At 46.5% G+C, this 16,048-nt stretch overlaps 1 protein-coding gene across 10 annotated transcripts in view; it reads right to left on the bottom strand.

Moving 5' to 3' along the window:
- Positions 1-2,745: 2,745 nt before the first annotated feature.
- The window catches only part of strbp (spermatid perinuclear RNA binding protein), a 179,900-nt gene continuing 166,597 nt past the window's right edge, over positions 2,746-16,048 (bottom strand). For 5 of the 10 annotated variants that reach the window (XM_042326550.1, XM_042326548.1, XM_042326556.1 and 2 more), the window contains one exon: positions 2,749-3,257. In XM_042326550.1, coding sequence (XP_042182484.1) covers positions 3,163-3,257 — 95 coding nt within the window. In that variant the 3' untranslated portion in view covers positions 2,749-3,162. Of the gene's footprint in view, positions 3,258-9,484; positions 9,744-16,048 lie in introns of those variants that run through there. The other 5 variants (XM_042326553.1, XM_042326557.1, XM_042326555.1 and 2 more) reach the window with 3 other exon arrangements.

The following is a 16,048-nucleotide window of genomic DNA, read 5'->3' as shown; positions in this document are numbered from 1 at the left end:
GTTGTAAGAGGCTTACAAAATAAAACATCTTCCTTTAATCACGTCGTCTTTCACATAGCGCACGAATACAGCAAGTTGGCTTAGATTGGAAACGTCTGTGGTCTCGTCGAGATGAAGGCTGAATTTTGCCGGGCTTGAAATCAGATTCAGCAACTACTTGAGTCAAGATGTCTTTGCTCATGTCCTCTATTCTGTCGCTGATGGTGTCATTTGAAAGAGGAATTTGGGATAACTTAACTTCAGCCTCTTTTCCCAGCATGGTATTCGCCATCTTCAACACAGCTGGTGTTGAGTGTTTCACCAATGGTGTGTGGTTTGCCCTGCTTTGTGATCAGGTAAGCAACTTCGTACGATGCTGTGAGGATCGGTTTGTTGATGGGTACAAAGCCAAGAACAGGCAGAGTAGCCTTTTCATCTAATCTGGCTCTCTTCACCTTGAATTCAGCGAGCATTGTGTTGTTGTATCTCCATGCAGCTTAAGGAAGTGTTCTCTTAGTTTTGCCGGTGCTAGACTAGAATTGCTCAACTTGGCATTGCAAATCATGCAGTTAGGACGCTGACTCCCATCACGTTCCGTTATACATGTGAATCCATATTGTACATATTCGTCCGACCACTTTCTTTTTTTGCTTGACATAGTAAGTATGAAGGGATTAAAATATTAAGAAAGAAATCACAAGACGTACCATCACGACAGTCACAAGTCGACTACTGAGCGCACCAAATTCCCTGCAGCACAGATAGGCCAAGCGATGTAATGATGGCCAAGCGGGGCGTGTCATCACGAATCATATGAGTCAGATGTGTGTCTTGACCTCCACCAAACCCCCGAGACTGACCTACCGAACCCCTGGGGTTCGATCGAACCCAGGTTAAGAACCACTGGTCTAGAGTCCAAATTTGAGATTTTTGGTTCCAACCGCAGTGTCTTTGTGAGATGCGGTATGGGTGAATGGTTGATCTCCACATGTGTATTTCCCCCCATGAAGCATGGAGGAGGAGGTGTTATGGTGTGGGGGTGCTTTGCTGGTGACACTGATTTATTTAGAATTCAAGGCACACTTAACCAGCATGGCTACCACAGCATTATGCAGTGATACGCCATCCCATATGGTTTGGCCTTAGTGGGACTATCATTTGTTTTTCAACAGGACAATGACCCAACACACCTCCAGGCTGTGTAAAGATTATTTGACCAAGAAGGAGAGTGATGGAGTGCAGCATCAGATGACCTGGCCTCCACAATCACCCGATCTCAACCACATTGAGATGGTTTGGGATGAGTCAGACTGCAGAGTGAAGGAAAGGCAGCCAACAAGTGCTCAGCATATGTGGGAACTCCTTCAAGACGGTTGGAAAAGCTTTCCAGGTGAAGCTGGTTGAGAGGATTCCAAGAGTGTGCAAAGCTGTCATGAAGGCAAAGGGTGGCTACTTTGAAGAATCTCTAATATAAAATATTTGTTGTTTAACACTTGTTTGGTTACTACATGATTCCATACATGTTATTTCATAGATTTGATGTCTTCACTATTGTTCTACAATGTAGAAAATAGAACAAAAAAAGAAAAACCCTTGAATGAGAAGGTGTTCTAAAACTTTTGACCGGTAGTGTACATAGTATATAAATATATCAACTAGAGAGGGCGGCAGGGTAGCCTAGTGGTTGGACTAGTAACCGGAAGGTTGCAAGTTCAAACTCCCGAGCTGACAAGGTACAAATCTGTCATTCTGCCCCTGAACAGGCAGTTAACCCACTGTTCCTAGGCCGTCATTGAAAATAAGAATTTGTTCTTAACTGGCTTGCCTAGTTAAATAAAGGAAATAAAGGGTCATGTAAAGCTGGGGGTTATGAAATGACTGGGTCCTGACTGTCTTTATACAGTAGAGATTTAATGTACATAATGTCAGAGTATACATTATAATTAGATGTAGCCATTAATCAATGTGTGGTTGGACTGTTTCATAGTGACAAGGCTGGTTGGTCTGCGACTGAGTTGACAGTAATAAGCCCTGTGTGTTGGTTTGTCTGAGTAGCATGCTTTACTTAAAGTAACTGGGCCACCCATCACCTTTACAAGCAGACAAACTGAACTGTGCTTTTGGTCCCACGTTCATGCTGTAGGCATGAGAGAGACAGAGGACCGTGGTTGGTCCTGTCTAGGAGGGGGTTTCTGTGTTCAGTTACCCTAGCTGCCCAACACACCCAGCTTCTTAACAAGACAAAGCGTACGGTGCAGGATACCCTGTGAGCAGAGAGACAGTGGCGCTGTGAGAAATGTTCCACTGAGAAAAGTGTGCTTTCTGACAGGAAGTAAACAGGAGGTTGTGTGTTTGTAGTGTCACACAGGAAGTGTGTGTGTATGTGCCGTGTGTACGTGTGGTAGAGAGGGCGGTCGGTTTACAAGGTTGAGTGAGCGAGCGCCTCTCGTCTGACCAGGCCGTGCTAGCGAAAGGCTCAGACGAGAAGACATCGAGGTGAAAGGAAGGAAAAATCACTAAGCTATACTATAAGCACAGGTGAATTAAGAAACAGGTTTATATTGCATGTCCAGTACTAGAGTAAAGTCCATTTCTCAGTGTGCATCAACCTGGAAGAAGGTCTCTATATTGTGGGATTGTGATTACATATCACTTTCTAAAATAATTTATACCAACAATAAGTATATCATATATTTACATATGTACATCATAAATTATATCAACACATGTAATACATATTTATAGAAACTTATACCAGACATATAAATGCATATATTCCATGGTATAGGCACACATACACTCAGTGAATATACAATTGAAGTGATATATTGCAACGCTGTGCTTGTGTAAGACTCAATGGAACATTCACATCATCTCAAGTAAGCTTGAAGCCAAAACAGTTCAGGTGTCGTATTGCTATATAAGAAAAAGACCCAAAGATCAAGGTCCTCAGCTTGACGCAGCTGAGATTTTAAAAAAGTCCAATCAAATATTGCTTTTTTTAGGTTTGTTTCTATTGATTTGGGTCGTGAGGAGACAGAACAGAGTGAGAGGAGTTCAGTTTGACCACTCGCTGGCTCTGTAAATGATGGTGGGAGACAGACAGACAGCCTGCTGGGTCAAAGGGCAAGCCTGGAGCAGCACTGTTGTCAGATAGTTTAGAAGCAACACAACCTGATGGTTCTAGAAGTCAGAGAAGAGATCTTGAGGACCCAACTGAATAATAAATGGTGCGATGGTCCGAGCCTGGTAAAAGGGATTGTCAATGAAAAGACCACCTACAGTGAGGAGAAGAGCAGAGACAGATTGTGTAATTACTGTGGTGGCCCTGTAGGAGGCAGCATATCTTACTCTCAACATAGGTTGTTATCTCTGCTCTGTCTGGCTGTATGTGGGGTTTTCATTGCACTGGGGCGGTGTCAGGTTAAAAAAGACATCAACAACTTAAGTTGCAACGGTTACCACTTTCTGACAAAATCAATCCAACTAAAATTAAAACGGAAAACTATTGGACATTTAAAAACAAACAAACTCATTCATTTAAAATATTAAAGCAGAGAGATGTGATAAGACATGTAGCTGCTTTAATGTGATTTCTTTAAGACAATGTGATTAGTACATAACTCTGACAAATCAAATCCAATATTGTGATTTTGGAGAGAGTATAGTAGGATGGCTGCCATCACGACAAGAGAGAGAGAGCCCATGGGAGAGGGAGAGAGGGAGGAAGCTAGGGAGAGAGAGATGGAGAGCCCATGGGAGAGGGAGATAGGGAGAGAGAGAGGGAGGAAGCTAGGGAGAGAGAGATGGAGAGCCCATGGGAGAGGGAGGCAGATAGGGAGAGAGAGATAGAGAGCCCATGGGAGAGGGAGAGAGAGATGGAGAGCCCATGGGAGAGGGAGAGAGGGAGGAAGATAGGGAGAGAGAGATGGAGAGCCCATGGGAGAGGGAGAGAGAGATGGAGAGCCCATGGGAGAGGGAGAGGGAGAAGATGGATGGAGCCCATGGGAGAGATGGAGAGCCCATGGGAGAGGGAGATGATGGAGAGCCCATGGGAGAGAGAGAGATGGAGAGCCCATGGGAGAGGGAGAGCCCATGGGAGCCCAGGGAGGGAGAGAAATGGAGAGCCCATGGGAGAGGGAGAGAGAAATGGAGAGCCCATGGGAGAGGGAGAGAGAGATGGAGAGCCCATGGGAGAGGGAGAGAGAGATGGAGAGCCCATGGGAGAGGGGAGAGATGGATGGGAGAGGGAGGAAGATAGGGGGAGAGAGATGGAGAGCCCATGGGAGAGGGAGGCGGATAGGGAGAGAGAGATGGAGAGCCCATGGGAGAGATGGAGGAAGATAGGGAGAGAGAGATGGAGAGCCCATGGGAGAGGGAGAGGGAGGCGGATAGGGAGAGAGATATGGCGAGCCCATGGGAGAGGGAGAGAGGGAGGAAGATAGGGAGAGAGAGATGGAGAGCCCATGGGAGAGGGAGGCAGATAGGGAGAGAGAGATGGAGAGCCCATGGGAGAGGGAGAGAGGGAGGAAGATAGGAGAGAGAGATGGAGAGCCCATGGGAGAGGGAGAGAGGGAGGAAGATAGGGAGAGAGAGATGGAGAGCCCATGGGAGAGGGAGGCAGATAGTGAGAGAGAGATGGAGAGCCCATGGGAGAGGGAGAGAGGGAGGAAGATAGGGAGAGAGAGATGGAGAGCCCATGGGAGAGGGAGAGAGGGAGGAAGATAGGGAGAGAGAGATGGAGAGCCCATGGGAGAGGGAGGAAGATAGGGAGAGAGAGATGGAGAGCCCATGGGAGAGGGAGAGAGGGAGGAAGATAGGGAGAGAGAGATGGAGAGCCCATGGGAGAGGGAGAGGGAGATGGATAGGGAGAGAGATATGGAGAGCCCATGGGAGAGGGAGAGAGGGAGGAAGTTAGGGAGAGAGAGATGGAGAGCCCATGGGAGAGGAGAGAGAGATGGAGAGCCCATGGGATGGGAGGGAGAGAGAGATGGAGAGCCCATGGGAGAGGGAGAGAGAGATGGAGAGCCCATGGGAGAGGGAGAGAGAGATGGAGAGCCCATGGGAGAGGGAGAGAGAGAGATGGAGAGGCCATGGGAGAGATGGAGGAAGATAGGGAGAGAGAGATGGAGAGCCCATGGGAGAGATGGAGGAAGATAGGGAGAGAGAGATGGAGAGCCCATGGGAGAGAGGGAGGAAGATAGGGAGAGAGAGATGGAGAGCCCATGGGAGAGGGAGAGGGAAGCGGATAGGGAGAGAGATATGGAGAGCCCATGGGAGAGGGAGAGAGGGAGGAAGATAGGGAGAGAGAGATGGAGAGCCCATGGGAGAGGGAGATAGGGAGAGAGAGAGGGAGGAAGCTAGGGAGAGAGAGATGGAGAGCCCATGGGAGAGGGAGGCAGATAGGGAGAGAGAGATAGAGAGCTCATGGGAGAGGGAGAGAGGGAGGAAGATAGGGAGAGAGAGATGGAGAGCCCATGGGAGAGGGAGAGAGAGATGGAGAGCCCATGGGAGAGGGAGAGAGAGATGGAGAGCCCATGGGAGAGGGAGAGAGGGAGGAAGATAGGGAGAGAGAGATGGAGAGCCCATGGGAGAGCGAGGCGGATAGGGAGAGAGATGGAGAGCCCATGGGAGAGGGAGGCGGATAGGGAGAGAGAGATGAGAGCCCATGGGAGAGGGAGGCGGATAGGGAGAGAGAGATGGAGAGCCCATGGGAGAGAGGGAGGAAGATAGGGAGAGAGATGGAGAGCCCATGGGAGAGGGAGGCGGATAGGGAGAGAGAGATGGAGAGCCCATGGGAGAGGGAGGTGGATAGGGAGAGAGATGGAGAGCCCATGGGAGAGGGAGGTGGATAGGGAGAGAGATGGAGAGCCCATGGGAGAGAGGGAGGAAGATAGGGAGAGAGAGATGGAGAGCCCATGGGAGAGGGAGGCGGATAGGGAGAGAGAGATGGAGAGCCCATGGGAGAGAGGGGGAAGATAGGGAGAGAGAGATGGAGAGCCCATGGGAGAGGGAGGCGGATAGGGGAGAGAGATGGAGAGCCCGTGGGGAGGGAGAGAGGGAGGAAGATAGGGAGAGAGAGATGGAGAGCCCATGGGAGAGGGAGATGGAGAGCCCATGGGAGAGGGAGGCAGATAGGGAAAGAGAGAGATGGAGAGCCCATGGGAGAGGGAGGCAGATAGGGAGAGAGAGATGGAGAGCCCATGGGAGAGGGAGGCAGATAGGGAGAGAGATATGGAGAGCCCATGGGAGAGGGAGAGGGAGGCGGATAGGGAGCGAGAGATGGAGAGCCCATGGGAGATGGAGAGAGGGAGGCGGATGGGGAGAGAGAGATGGAGAGCCCATGGGAGAGGGATAGGGAGAGAGAGATGGAGAGCCCATGGGAAAGGGAGAGAGAAGGAGAGAGAGAGACAATGGGAAAGGGGGAGAGGGGAAGCCCATGGGAAAGGAAGAGAGGAGGAGAGAGAGAAGGAGAGAGCCCCTGGGAAAGGGAGAAAGGGAGAGCCCATGGGAGAGGGAGAGAGGGGGAGCCAATGAGAGAGGAGAGAGAGGAAATGAGGAAGAGAGAGAGAGAAAGAGAGATGGGGAGCCCATGGGAGATGAAGCGAGAGGGAGCCCATGGTAGGGGGGTTGGGATCAGACAGAATGGGCTTCCCCTGGCTGTCACTGAGCTTGGTTTCAACCAACCATTGGAGAGGACACTGGGACCTCTGGTCTATGGCTGTGCCTCATAGTGATAACCATGGAGATGGCAGTCCTAAATGGACCATAACCCAAGGGGCTTTTCTCTCAATGGTGATGGGGACCACATCCTCTCAGCCACGGGCCAGCACGGACACATAACCTTCTCAGATTGACCCAAATATCCTCATATTAGATATATTTTAGGAGTCAATATAAGATCACTTTTAGGGTTTAACAGAAAATCTATATTTGGGTAAAAATATAGATGGATGCTGAATGAATTCCAAGTTGGACTTCACTGTGTTGTATACAGAACAGTATGCATGTTGTTGTGTAGTGAGCCATCGGGCCAGGTAGGGAGCAGCGTTGTGACTGAACTGGCTAAACTCCGGTAGCTGGCCCCCGGGGAGAGGACTGACTGGACAGCTGAGTCACACGGATGCACTCACCAATAAAACAAATGAAAAAGTAAAACAACCACAGAGATGAAGCAGGGCCCGGTTTCCCAAAACCATCTGAAGGTGAAGTTCAGCATCAGAACCTTCGTAGGAGCATTGTTAAATCTCAGAGCCGTTTCCCAAAACCATCGTTATTAATGTTGCACTTAAAAACACTTGTACTCTAACGCCTGCCTCAGCTAAGTGCGTAGTTAGATACGTTTTTGCCCTCCCGCGTCACTTTATACACAGAAGATCGCCTCTAAACATAGAATCACATGGTTTATCCGTCTCTCTGTGACCAAAGTCGACTACAAATACAATGTTGCCAATGTCTTTGCAACTGATACAAAAAGTGACATATAAGAAGATGGTTCAAATGAAAAACCAGATGACTGCATTAAATTGTAAACAGTAAACTATAGACCTGTTTCAATCATATTGAAACACATTTCATGTTCAATCAGCTGAGTTCTATTTCACTACTTGTAGGCTATTGTCTGTAATTAGTCTCAATATATTCCATGATGTGTAGCGTAACATGTGCACAATGATTTGCCAAATCTGTGATTTAGTGCATTTAATTGGTTAAGCATTAGAATAAGCCGGCTATATATTTGCAGCCGTAGGCGGTAAAATCTCTCTAGGAGCTGATCCGTTGTCATTATTGTGAAATAACTTTAATGTTTAGGAGAGGTTTTCATGGAGAAAGCTGATCCGAGAGCAGCACTCCCTTTCTTTCAATCCTATCAGTATCGACATGCTCCAACGACGCACCTAGCGACTGTTCTCTCTGCTTGGTGTTTAGGGAAATGTTACATCTTCGTCCGTTGTAGGAAAGATGCATCGTTAAACACTCGTAAGCCTAAATTATATCGCTATCGGGAAACCGGGCCCAGGACAAATTACATAGCAGTCTCCATTGGTTGGATAGGGTCCCTTGTTGCTGCTTTCCATTCTCCAGTGTGTAGCTGTGGTTCCATATTTCCATGTGTCCAGTGCTGTGCTGTGCTGTGCTGTAGGTGTATTCGATAGGACTCAGGGGAACCAGCCAACTAAGCAGCCATATCAGATTGCTGTGTGAACTGTGAATGGTGTTCACGGAATGGGTTCGGGAACCCAATGTGCAATGAGAGAGTGGCGAGTGGGTTGTGAGGGTTATGAGGGGTCAGACTCAGGGTTATGAGGGTTATCGAGGGGTCAGACTCAGGGTTTACGAGGGGTCAGACTCAGGGTTTACGAGGGGTCAGACTCAGGGTTTACGAGGGGTCAGACTCAGGGTTTACGAGGGGTCAGACTCAGGGTTTACGAGGGGTCAGACTCAGGGTTTACGAGGGGTCAGACTCAGGGGAGGGGTCAGACTCAGGGTTTACGAGGGGTCAGACTCAGGGTTTACGAGGGGTCAGTCAGGGACTCAGGGCGAGGGGTCAGACTCAGGGGAGGGGTCAGACTCAGGGCAGGGTTTACGAGGGGTCAGACTCAGGGTTTACGAGGGGTCAGACTCAGGGCAGGGTTTACGAGGGGGGTCAGACTCAGGGCTTACGAGGGGTCAGACTCAGGCTTATGAGGGGTCAGACTCAGGCTTAGGGGTCAGAGGGTTTCAGGGGAGACTCAGGGTTGTGAGGGTTATGAGGGGTCAAACTCAGGGTTATGAGGGGTCAGACTCAGGATTATGACAGGACAGAACAGGACAGGTGATGATTTCATCAAGATATCCATGACCAGGTTAATTCCATTTCATTCAGTCAATTCAGGATTTAAACTGAAATTCTAATCGGAATTCTCCCTGAATAAACTGAATTGAAATGTAATGAAATGAAAGCAGTGGGTCTGAGCTTCGATCTATTAGAATATCCATTTTCAAATACAATTTATTTTGTGGTCAATTTACAGTGTACAAATTATTAGAATTATGTTGATCTCTGGTACTGAATCACTACACTGCTAAAAACTCTGCTCCCATGCCACCACCATATTCACCTACACTCTACCTCCTATTCATAACAGCAGCATTTCCTGTTTCTTGTCAAGTCCATGCAACTTCCTATGTAACTTCCTGTTCCAACCAGGAAATAGCTTCAAATAGTTTCTCTAGCCAAATAGAGTGCTACAATAGTGTAGCCCATAAGGCTGTATATACTATTACTGTCCCTTGTTTCGGTTAGACAACAGGCAGTGCTTAGATTGTTGTAGGATATATAAAAAGGTTTTATTTGTCCACAATAGTTCCATTATAATTCCTATGCATCCTTCACACAGCTCAGGTTTACAGAGAATGTGTTCTGTGCCAAATTGTAAGGCCTAAATCTTTCCTACTTAAGAACAGAAACAACAAATAACAAAAAAGTATGATATAATTTAGATTCAAAAGAATGAGGTAACAATTCACCGTACAAATCCTTCAAGTTTTATTTTTTATTATTTTTTAAATCTTTATCATCAAAATACACTTCTTTTACAAATCATATTCTGCTCAAGTCCTTTTGTTCACTTCTCTCTCCATATGTAGGACAAATAAAAAGACTCAGATTCCCTTCTAGTGGGGTGTTTTGGGGTCCCTGTTCTAAAAGAAGGAGTAGTGGGGGACGGGGTAGGCGGGCATTTTCATAACAGGCAACAGAAGCATTCTGTTGGGGGAGAAACCTTGAGGGGAGACATGAAAACAGAGAATACTCCACATGAGTCCACGGCAGGCAGGGCAAAAGTAAAACAAACACTTCTGTTCTGATCTACTAGCTACTATACCCAGAGTCTAGGCCACAGAACTAGAATCAATAGAATACCAGGTTATCCATTTTTTTAAATGCTATCGTCAAAGCAGCATTGATCTATTCATTTAATTTCTATGGTCTAGGCCCTAGACAGACCCTGTGTGCAGAGCTATACAGTAGAACACAGAGAGAGGGGCAATGTGTGAGAGGAGGAGGAAGGAAGACCAACATGTCAATGGTGGTGAACAATGCAGGGCTGTGGTTGGTTGGCTGGTTTCTTTGTGTCTTTGTTTATAGGTACTGTAATATGGAAAGGATATTATTGTGTACTTGAGTGTGTGTTCTTGAGTGTGTGTTTCTCACAGTCTTGAACCCATATAGAAATCCCAAAGCAGCAACATGAGGCTGAGCGCCACACACCAGTGAGAGTCGATAGATAGATAGATAGAGATAGATAGATTAGATAGATAGATTATAGTGGGGACGATTAACCAGCATGCAACAGCATCTCAGAAGCACTGACGGGGACTGGGGGGGTAGTGGACAGGATATGTTATCTGATCTCACAGCAGCCAATACCAGGACTTCCTTAATAATGCCATGACTGACACGACTGAGCGGGTACTAAAGGAACACTCGTAATATAGCAGGCAGAGACCAGGCTGGGTCGGATCGAGCCACAAGGGTTAAGGGATAAATTGGGTATTTTAGACATTACAGTTATATGGTCCTGTCCCATAGACTATTATAAGTATTCACCCACTTGGATTTCTTCACATTTTATTGTGTTACAAAGTTGGATTAAAATGGATGTAATTATAATTTTTGGTCAACGATCTACACAAAATACTCTGTAATGTCAAAGTGGAAGAAAAATTCTACCATTTTTAAAGATGAATGAAAAAGGAAAAACTAATATCTTGATTAGATAAGTATTCACCCCCTGAGTCAATACATGTTAGAAACACCTTTGGCAGTGATTACAGCTGTGAGTCTTATTAGGCAAGTCTCTAAAGCCTTGTTCACATTGGCAGTTTGATGTGACTCAAGTCCAATTTTATTTGCATATCGAATCTGCTATTTTTCCTGCAGCCTGAACAGCCAAAAAGCACATGGAATAAAATATTTCAAGCCACATTTCAAACCACCTTCGTAGCTGGTTTGAAGTCCGATACAAATTTGATTCCTGGCCATGTGACTTGTGTCTAAACTGTGAAATCGGATATACTTACCCTCAAGTGGTTTTAGACTGTTACTTGGCATAACTTGTTGCTTGCTAGCTACTCTGTTGACAGTTTGACAAGAACACGTGCTTGTTCTTTTTTTTTTTTTTTTTACAAACAAATGAGTGAATGTGCTAGAAAGCTAAATAGGTACCTAGCTAATAGCTAAATAGCTACCTCACTAATAGCTAACTAGGTACCTAGCTAATAGCTAAATAGCTACCTCACTAATAGCTAAATAGCTACCTAGCTAATAGCTAAATAGCTACCTAGCAAATAGCTAAATAGCTAATAGCTAATTAGTTTAATGTATTAAGGCCTGCAGTGTGAACAAGGGCTTAAGAGCTTTGCACACCTGGATTGTGCAATATTTTCCCATTATTCATTTCAAGATGTCAAGGTGTTGGGGATCATGGCTAGACAGCAACTTTCAAGTCTTACCATCAATCTTCAAGCAGGCTTAAATCAAAACTGTAACTTGGCCACTCAGGAACATTCACTGTCTTCTTGGTAAACAACTCCAGTGTATATTTGGCCTTGTGTTTTAGGTTATTGTCCTGCTGAAAGGTGAATTCATCCTCCAGTTACTGGTGGAAAGCAGACTGAACAAGGTTTTCCTCTAGGATTTTGCCTGTGCTTAGCTCCATTGCGTTTGTTTTTATCCTGGAAAAATGACCCAGTCTTTGCCGATGTCAAGCATACCAATACCATGATGCAGCCAACACCATGTTTGAAAATAAGGAGACAGTTACTCAGTGATGTGTTGTGTTGCATTTGCCCCAAACATAAGGCTTTGCATTAAGGCCAAACGTGTTTTCCTTTGTCATGTTTTTTAAAGGTATTACTTTAGTGCCTTGTTGCATACATGATGCAGCTCAGTTCAGGACGACTGCATCTTCCATGTGTCTAGGTGGTTCATACATCATCCACAGCTTCATTATTAACTTGACCATGTGCTTAAAGAGATATTCAATGTCTGATTTGGACCTTAGATGTTGTATGTATGGGGAACAGAGGAAGGGGAAGTCATTCAAAAATCATGTCAATCCTTATTTCAAAAAGAGAAACTGGCGTGCTCAGATCAAATTCTTGTAGTAGTAACTGGGTTCAAAAGACATATACTCAAAGAAAAGGGAAAAACCTGCACTCACTGAAATATTCTTTTAATATACTTTTAATATATATTTTTAGCACCAGCAGTCTTAACAAATGGACACATTTCGGCGTCCGTCCTTCGTCAGCATTTTGAAAACAAACACATTTCAGTACAGCGTCTTTCTTTATTCATCTATAAATGTGGGTGGATGACTATTGTTCTCCAAACGCTGACAAAAGCTGCAGTCCGTTTGTTCTGACAAAATACATGAAATCTTAAAGAATATTTCAGTGAGTGCAGGTATGTCCTTTCTTCAAGTAAACCACTAATATTGGTGGGTCCATGTGACTTATGTGATTCACACCCTGAAAAAAGGGGATGAATACTTTTGCAACAACAATATTTTAGTTATGAAAAAAATGTATTCATTTGTAAAAAAAAAAATATGTAGAATTTTCTTTTCACTTTGACATGATGGAGTATTTGGTGTAGATCAATGACAAAACAATCAATCACAATTAAATCTGCTTCAATCCCACTTTGTAACGCAACACAATGTGGAAAGATCCAACGAGGTGAATGTTTATGATACCCACTGTATAACTGGATAATACCAAACGTACAGCACTCCACTTCAGTGTAAATAAAGGAGTGTGGAGCCTGGAGTCCAGTCCCATGCTAGGTTAAGGCCCATATTCAGAAAGTATATCAGAGCAGGAGTGCTGGGCTCTATACGGACAGGTCCCACCTGTTCATATAATCTTATTCAAAGGCAAAACTGATCCTATATCAGCACTCCTACACTGAGACTCTTTGTGAATACAAACCCATGGTTCTCTGGCGGTTCCTTTTAGAATATGTTGTGTCCACCCTGTAACCAGCCCGGTCCAGTCTCCCATCCTGAACATAAGACTCATTCAAAGCCCCCAGAACCAGAAACAGGCAGCTCTCTCTGTGAAAGAGGGGAGGGGCCTCCCAATGCCACGCAACAACACACAAGGACCAGTTTGTTCTAAGATTAGGGTTTGTGTGATCGAGAGAGAGAGGGAGAGGTGGAGGGAGGGAGGGGAAAAAGAGAGGGAGAGGGGAAGGTAGAGAGAGGGAGAGGAAAAGAGAGAGGGAGAGAGGTAGGGAGAGAGGAGAGAGGTAGGGAGGGAGGGAGGGGAAAAGAGAGAGGAGGGAGAGGGGAAGGTAGGGAGGGAGGAGAGGGAAAAGAGAGAGGGAGAGAGGTAGGGAGAGAGGGAGAGAGGTAGGGAGGGAGGGAGGGGAAAAGAGAGAGGGAGAGAGGTAGGGAGAGAGGGAGAGGAGAGAGGGAGGGAGGGGAAAAGAGAGAGGAAAAGAGAGAGGGAGAGAGGTAGGGAGGGAGGGAGGGGAGAGAGGGGTAGGGGAGAGAGGGAGAGAGGTAGGGAGGGAGGGAGGGAAAAGAGAGAGCGAGAGAGGTAGGGAGAGAGGGAGAGAGGTAGGAGGGAGGGAGGGGGAGAGAGGGAGAGGGGAAGGTAGAGAGAGGGAGAGAGGTAGGGAGAGAGGGAGAGGAGGGGGAGGGGAGAGGTAGGGGAGAGGGAGGGAGGGAGGGAGAGAGGGAGGGGAAAAGAGAGGGAGGGAGAGGGAGGGAGGGAGGGAGGAGGTAGGGAGAGAGGTAGGGAGGGAGGGAGGAGGGGGGGAGAAAAGAGAGAGAGGTAGGGAGAGAGGAGAGAGGTAGGGAGAGAGGTAGGGAGGGAGAGAGAGGGAGGGGAAAAGAGAGAGAGGGAGAGAGGTAGGGAGGGAGGGAGAGAGGGAGGGGAAAAGAGAGGAGGGAGAGAGGTAGGGGAAAAGAGAGGTAGGGAGAGAGGTAGGGGGAGGGAGAGAGGGAGGGGGGAGAGGGAGAGAGGTAGGGAGGGAGGTAGGGAGGGAGGTAGGTAGGGAGGGAGGGAGGGGAAAAGAGAGAGGGAGAGAGTATGTATATCTTTTTTTACATGATCATATGTTTTTGAGTGTATAAATCTGTAAGACAAAGTGGGTGTGAGTGATTGAGCATCGTGAGTGTTGCTGTCCTCAAACCGCTAAGTGCTATATTGAATTATGCTGAGAGTGAAAGGGGAGGGGAGTGGAGTGGGGGGAGTGGAGGAGAGCAGAGCACATTGAATCTGATCTAGTTTTGTAGCGATGAAAGAGACTATGGGAGATATTCAAACACTCCAGAGATCTTAGACAAGCTACTGGCTGCCTGGCAGAGACTGAGCAGGCCACAGCTGACTGACCGACCAGCCAGTCTAGCCAGAGGACCAGCCAGTCTAGCCAGAGGACCAGCCAGTCTAGCCAGAGGACCAGCCAGTCTAGCCAGAGGACCAGCCAGTCTAGCCAGAGGACCAGCCACTCTAGCCAGAGGACCAGCCACTCTAGCCAGAGGACCAGCCACTCTAGCCAGAGGACCAGCCAGTCTAGCCAGAGGACCAGCCAGTCTAGCCAGAGGACCAGCCAGTCTAGCCAAAGGACCACCAGTATTCCTATATCTTATTTCTAAGTGCTCTGGTTGAGTGAGAGCACACGTGCACCTGATTATCCATAAAAGTGGGTCTAGGCTACCTTGCCAGCGTGCAAATGTAGGCATATAAATGTGCCCATCTGGGGATCTGATAGTATTTCTGATTGTCTTAACTCACCACCACCACAGCTTCTCAAAGTTATTTTTTCTTCACCTCAAACAGCAAGTAAACAAATTCTGATTTTCCATCCATTGAGAAGGACAATAGTTCCTCAACGTAGTCTATTGGAAAAAAAAACTCGTTTGACCACTCGGTGTGAAAGGGGAAAAAAATGTCCTGCTCTTATCTGGTGGAAAATAGGCCTAATTGATAACTTCAAATCTCTTTTCGCAAATCATCTACAGCTGTGTCTGTCCAAAGCTCACTGGCGCAGAATATTTTATACAACTTTGCAAGTTTGCGTAGCGCGTACCAAGTTGATAGTTGATACAATGTTTCAAGTTCCTTGCATTCAGTGTGTAGCCAATGTGATTCATAGGATATTTATTATTATCAGGATATTTTCTACATGCAAGCTTCAATGTTTTTATTTGTTAGCTTTATATGTAGGCTATTTTTACATAGTTAGCAATAAAAGTTACTTTTAGAATTTTGATTAACCACATGATAATGATTTTTATCAGAACAGATGACCAATGTTCCCTCTAAGAGTCTCGGGCGCAGTAGACCCGAGACTGCCGCGCAGCGCGCATAACAAAAATCTACCCACGGAGAGGAGCACGAGATTGAACTTTTACTCAACTTTTTAGCGTTTTCCCTGTTAGTTAACACTATCAAGTCAACGTTTCCCTTTGCTGTGGGAATGGTGATCAAATCATCTCAATTTTAGCCACTTTCTTTTTTTTCTCCCCAATTTTGATCTTGTCTCATCGCTGCAACTCCACAACGGTCTCGGGAGGCCAAGGTCAAGTCATGCGTCCTCCAAAACGTGACCCGCCAAAATACACCTGCGAGCTTAACCCGGAAGCCAGCCGCACCAACGTGTCAGAGGAAACACAGTTCACCTGACAACTGAGGTCAGCCTGCAGGCACCTAGCCCACCACAAGGAGTCGCTAGAGCGGGATGAGCCAAGCAAAGCCCCCCTGGCCAAACCCTCCCCTAACCCGGACGACGCTGGGCCAATTGTGCGCCGCCCTATTGGACTCCCAGCTGGTTGTGATACAGACCGGGATCGAACGTGGGTCTCTAGTTGTGTGCCCCCCCAACCCCTCTTTTACGCTTCTGCTACTCTCTGTTCATCATATATGCATAGTCACTTTAACGATACCTACATGTACATACTACCTCAATAAGCCTGCAACTTGCAAAGTTGTCTGTATATAGCCTCGCTACTTTTATTTTCAAATGCCATTTTACTGTTGTTTTATTTATTTTCTTACACACACACACACCTAT

The sequence above is a fragment of the Oncorhynchus tshawytscha genome, linkage group LG09, assembly GCF_018296145.1.
Source record: "Oncorhynchus tshawytscha isolate Ot180627B linkage group LG09, Otsh_v2.0, whole genome shotgun sequence".
NCBI lineage: Eukaryota > Metazoa > Chordata > Actinopteri > Salmoniformes > Salmonidae > Oncorhynchus > Oncorhynchus tshawytscha.
Note: the sequence above shows the minus strand (reverse complement) of the source record. Positions and strands in the feature narration are given on the sequence as shown.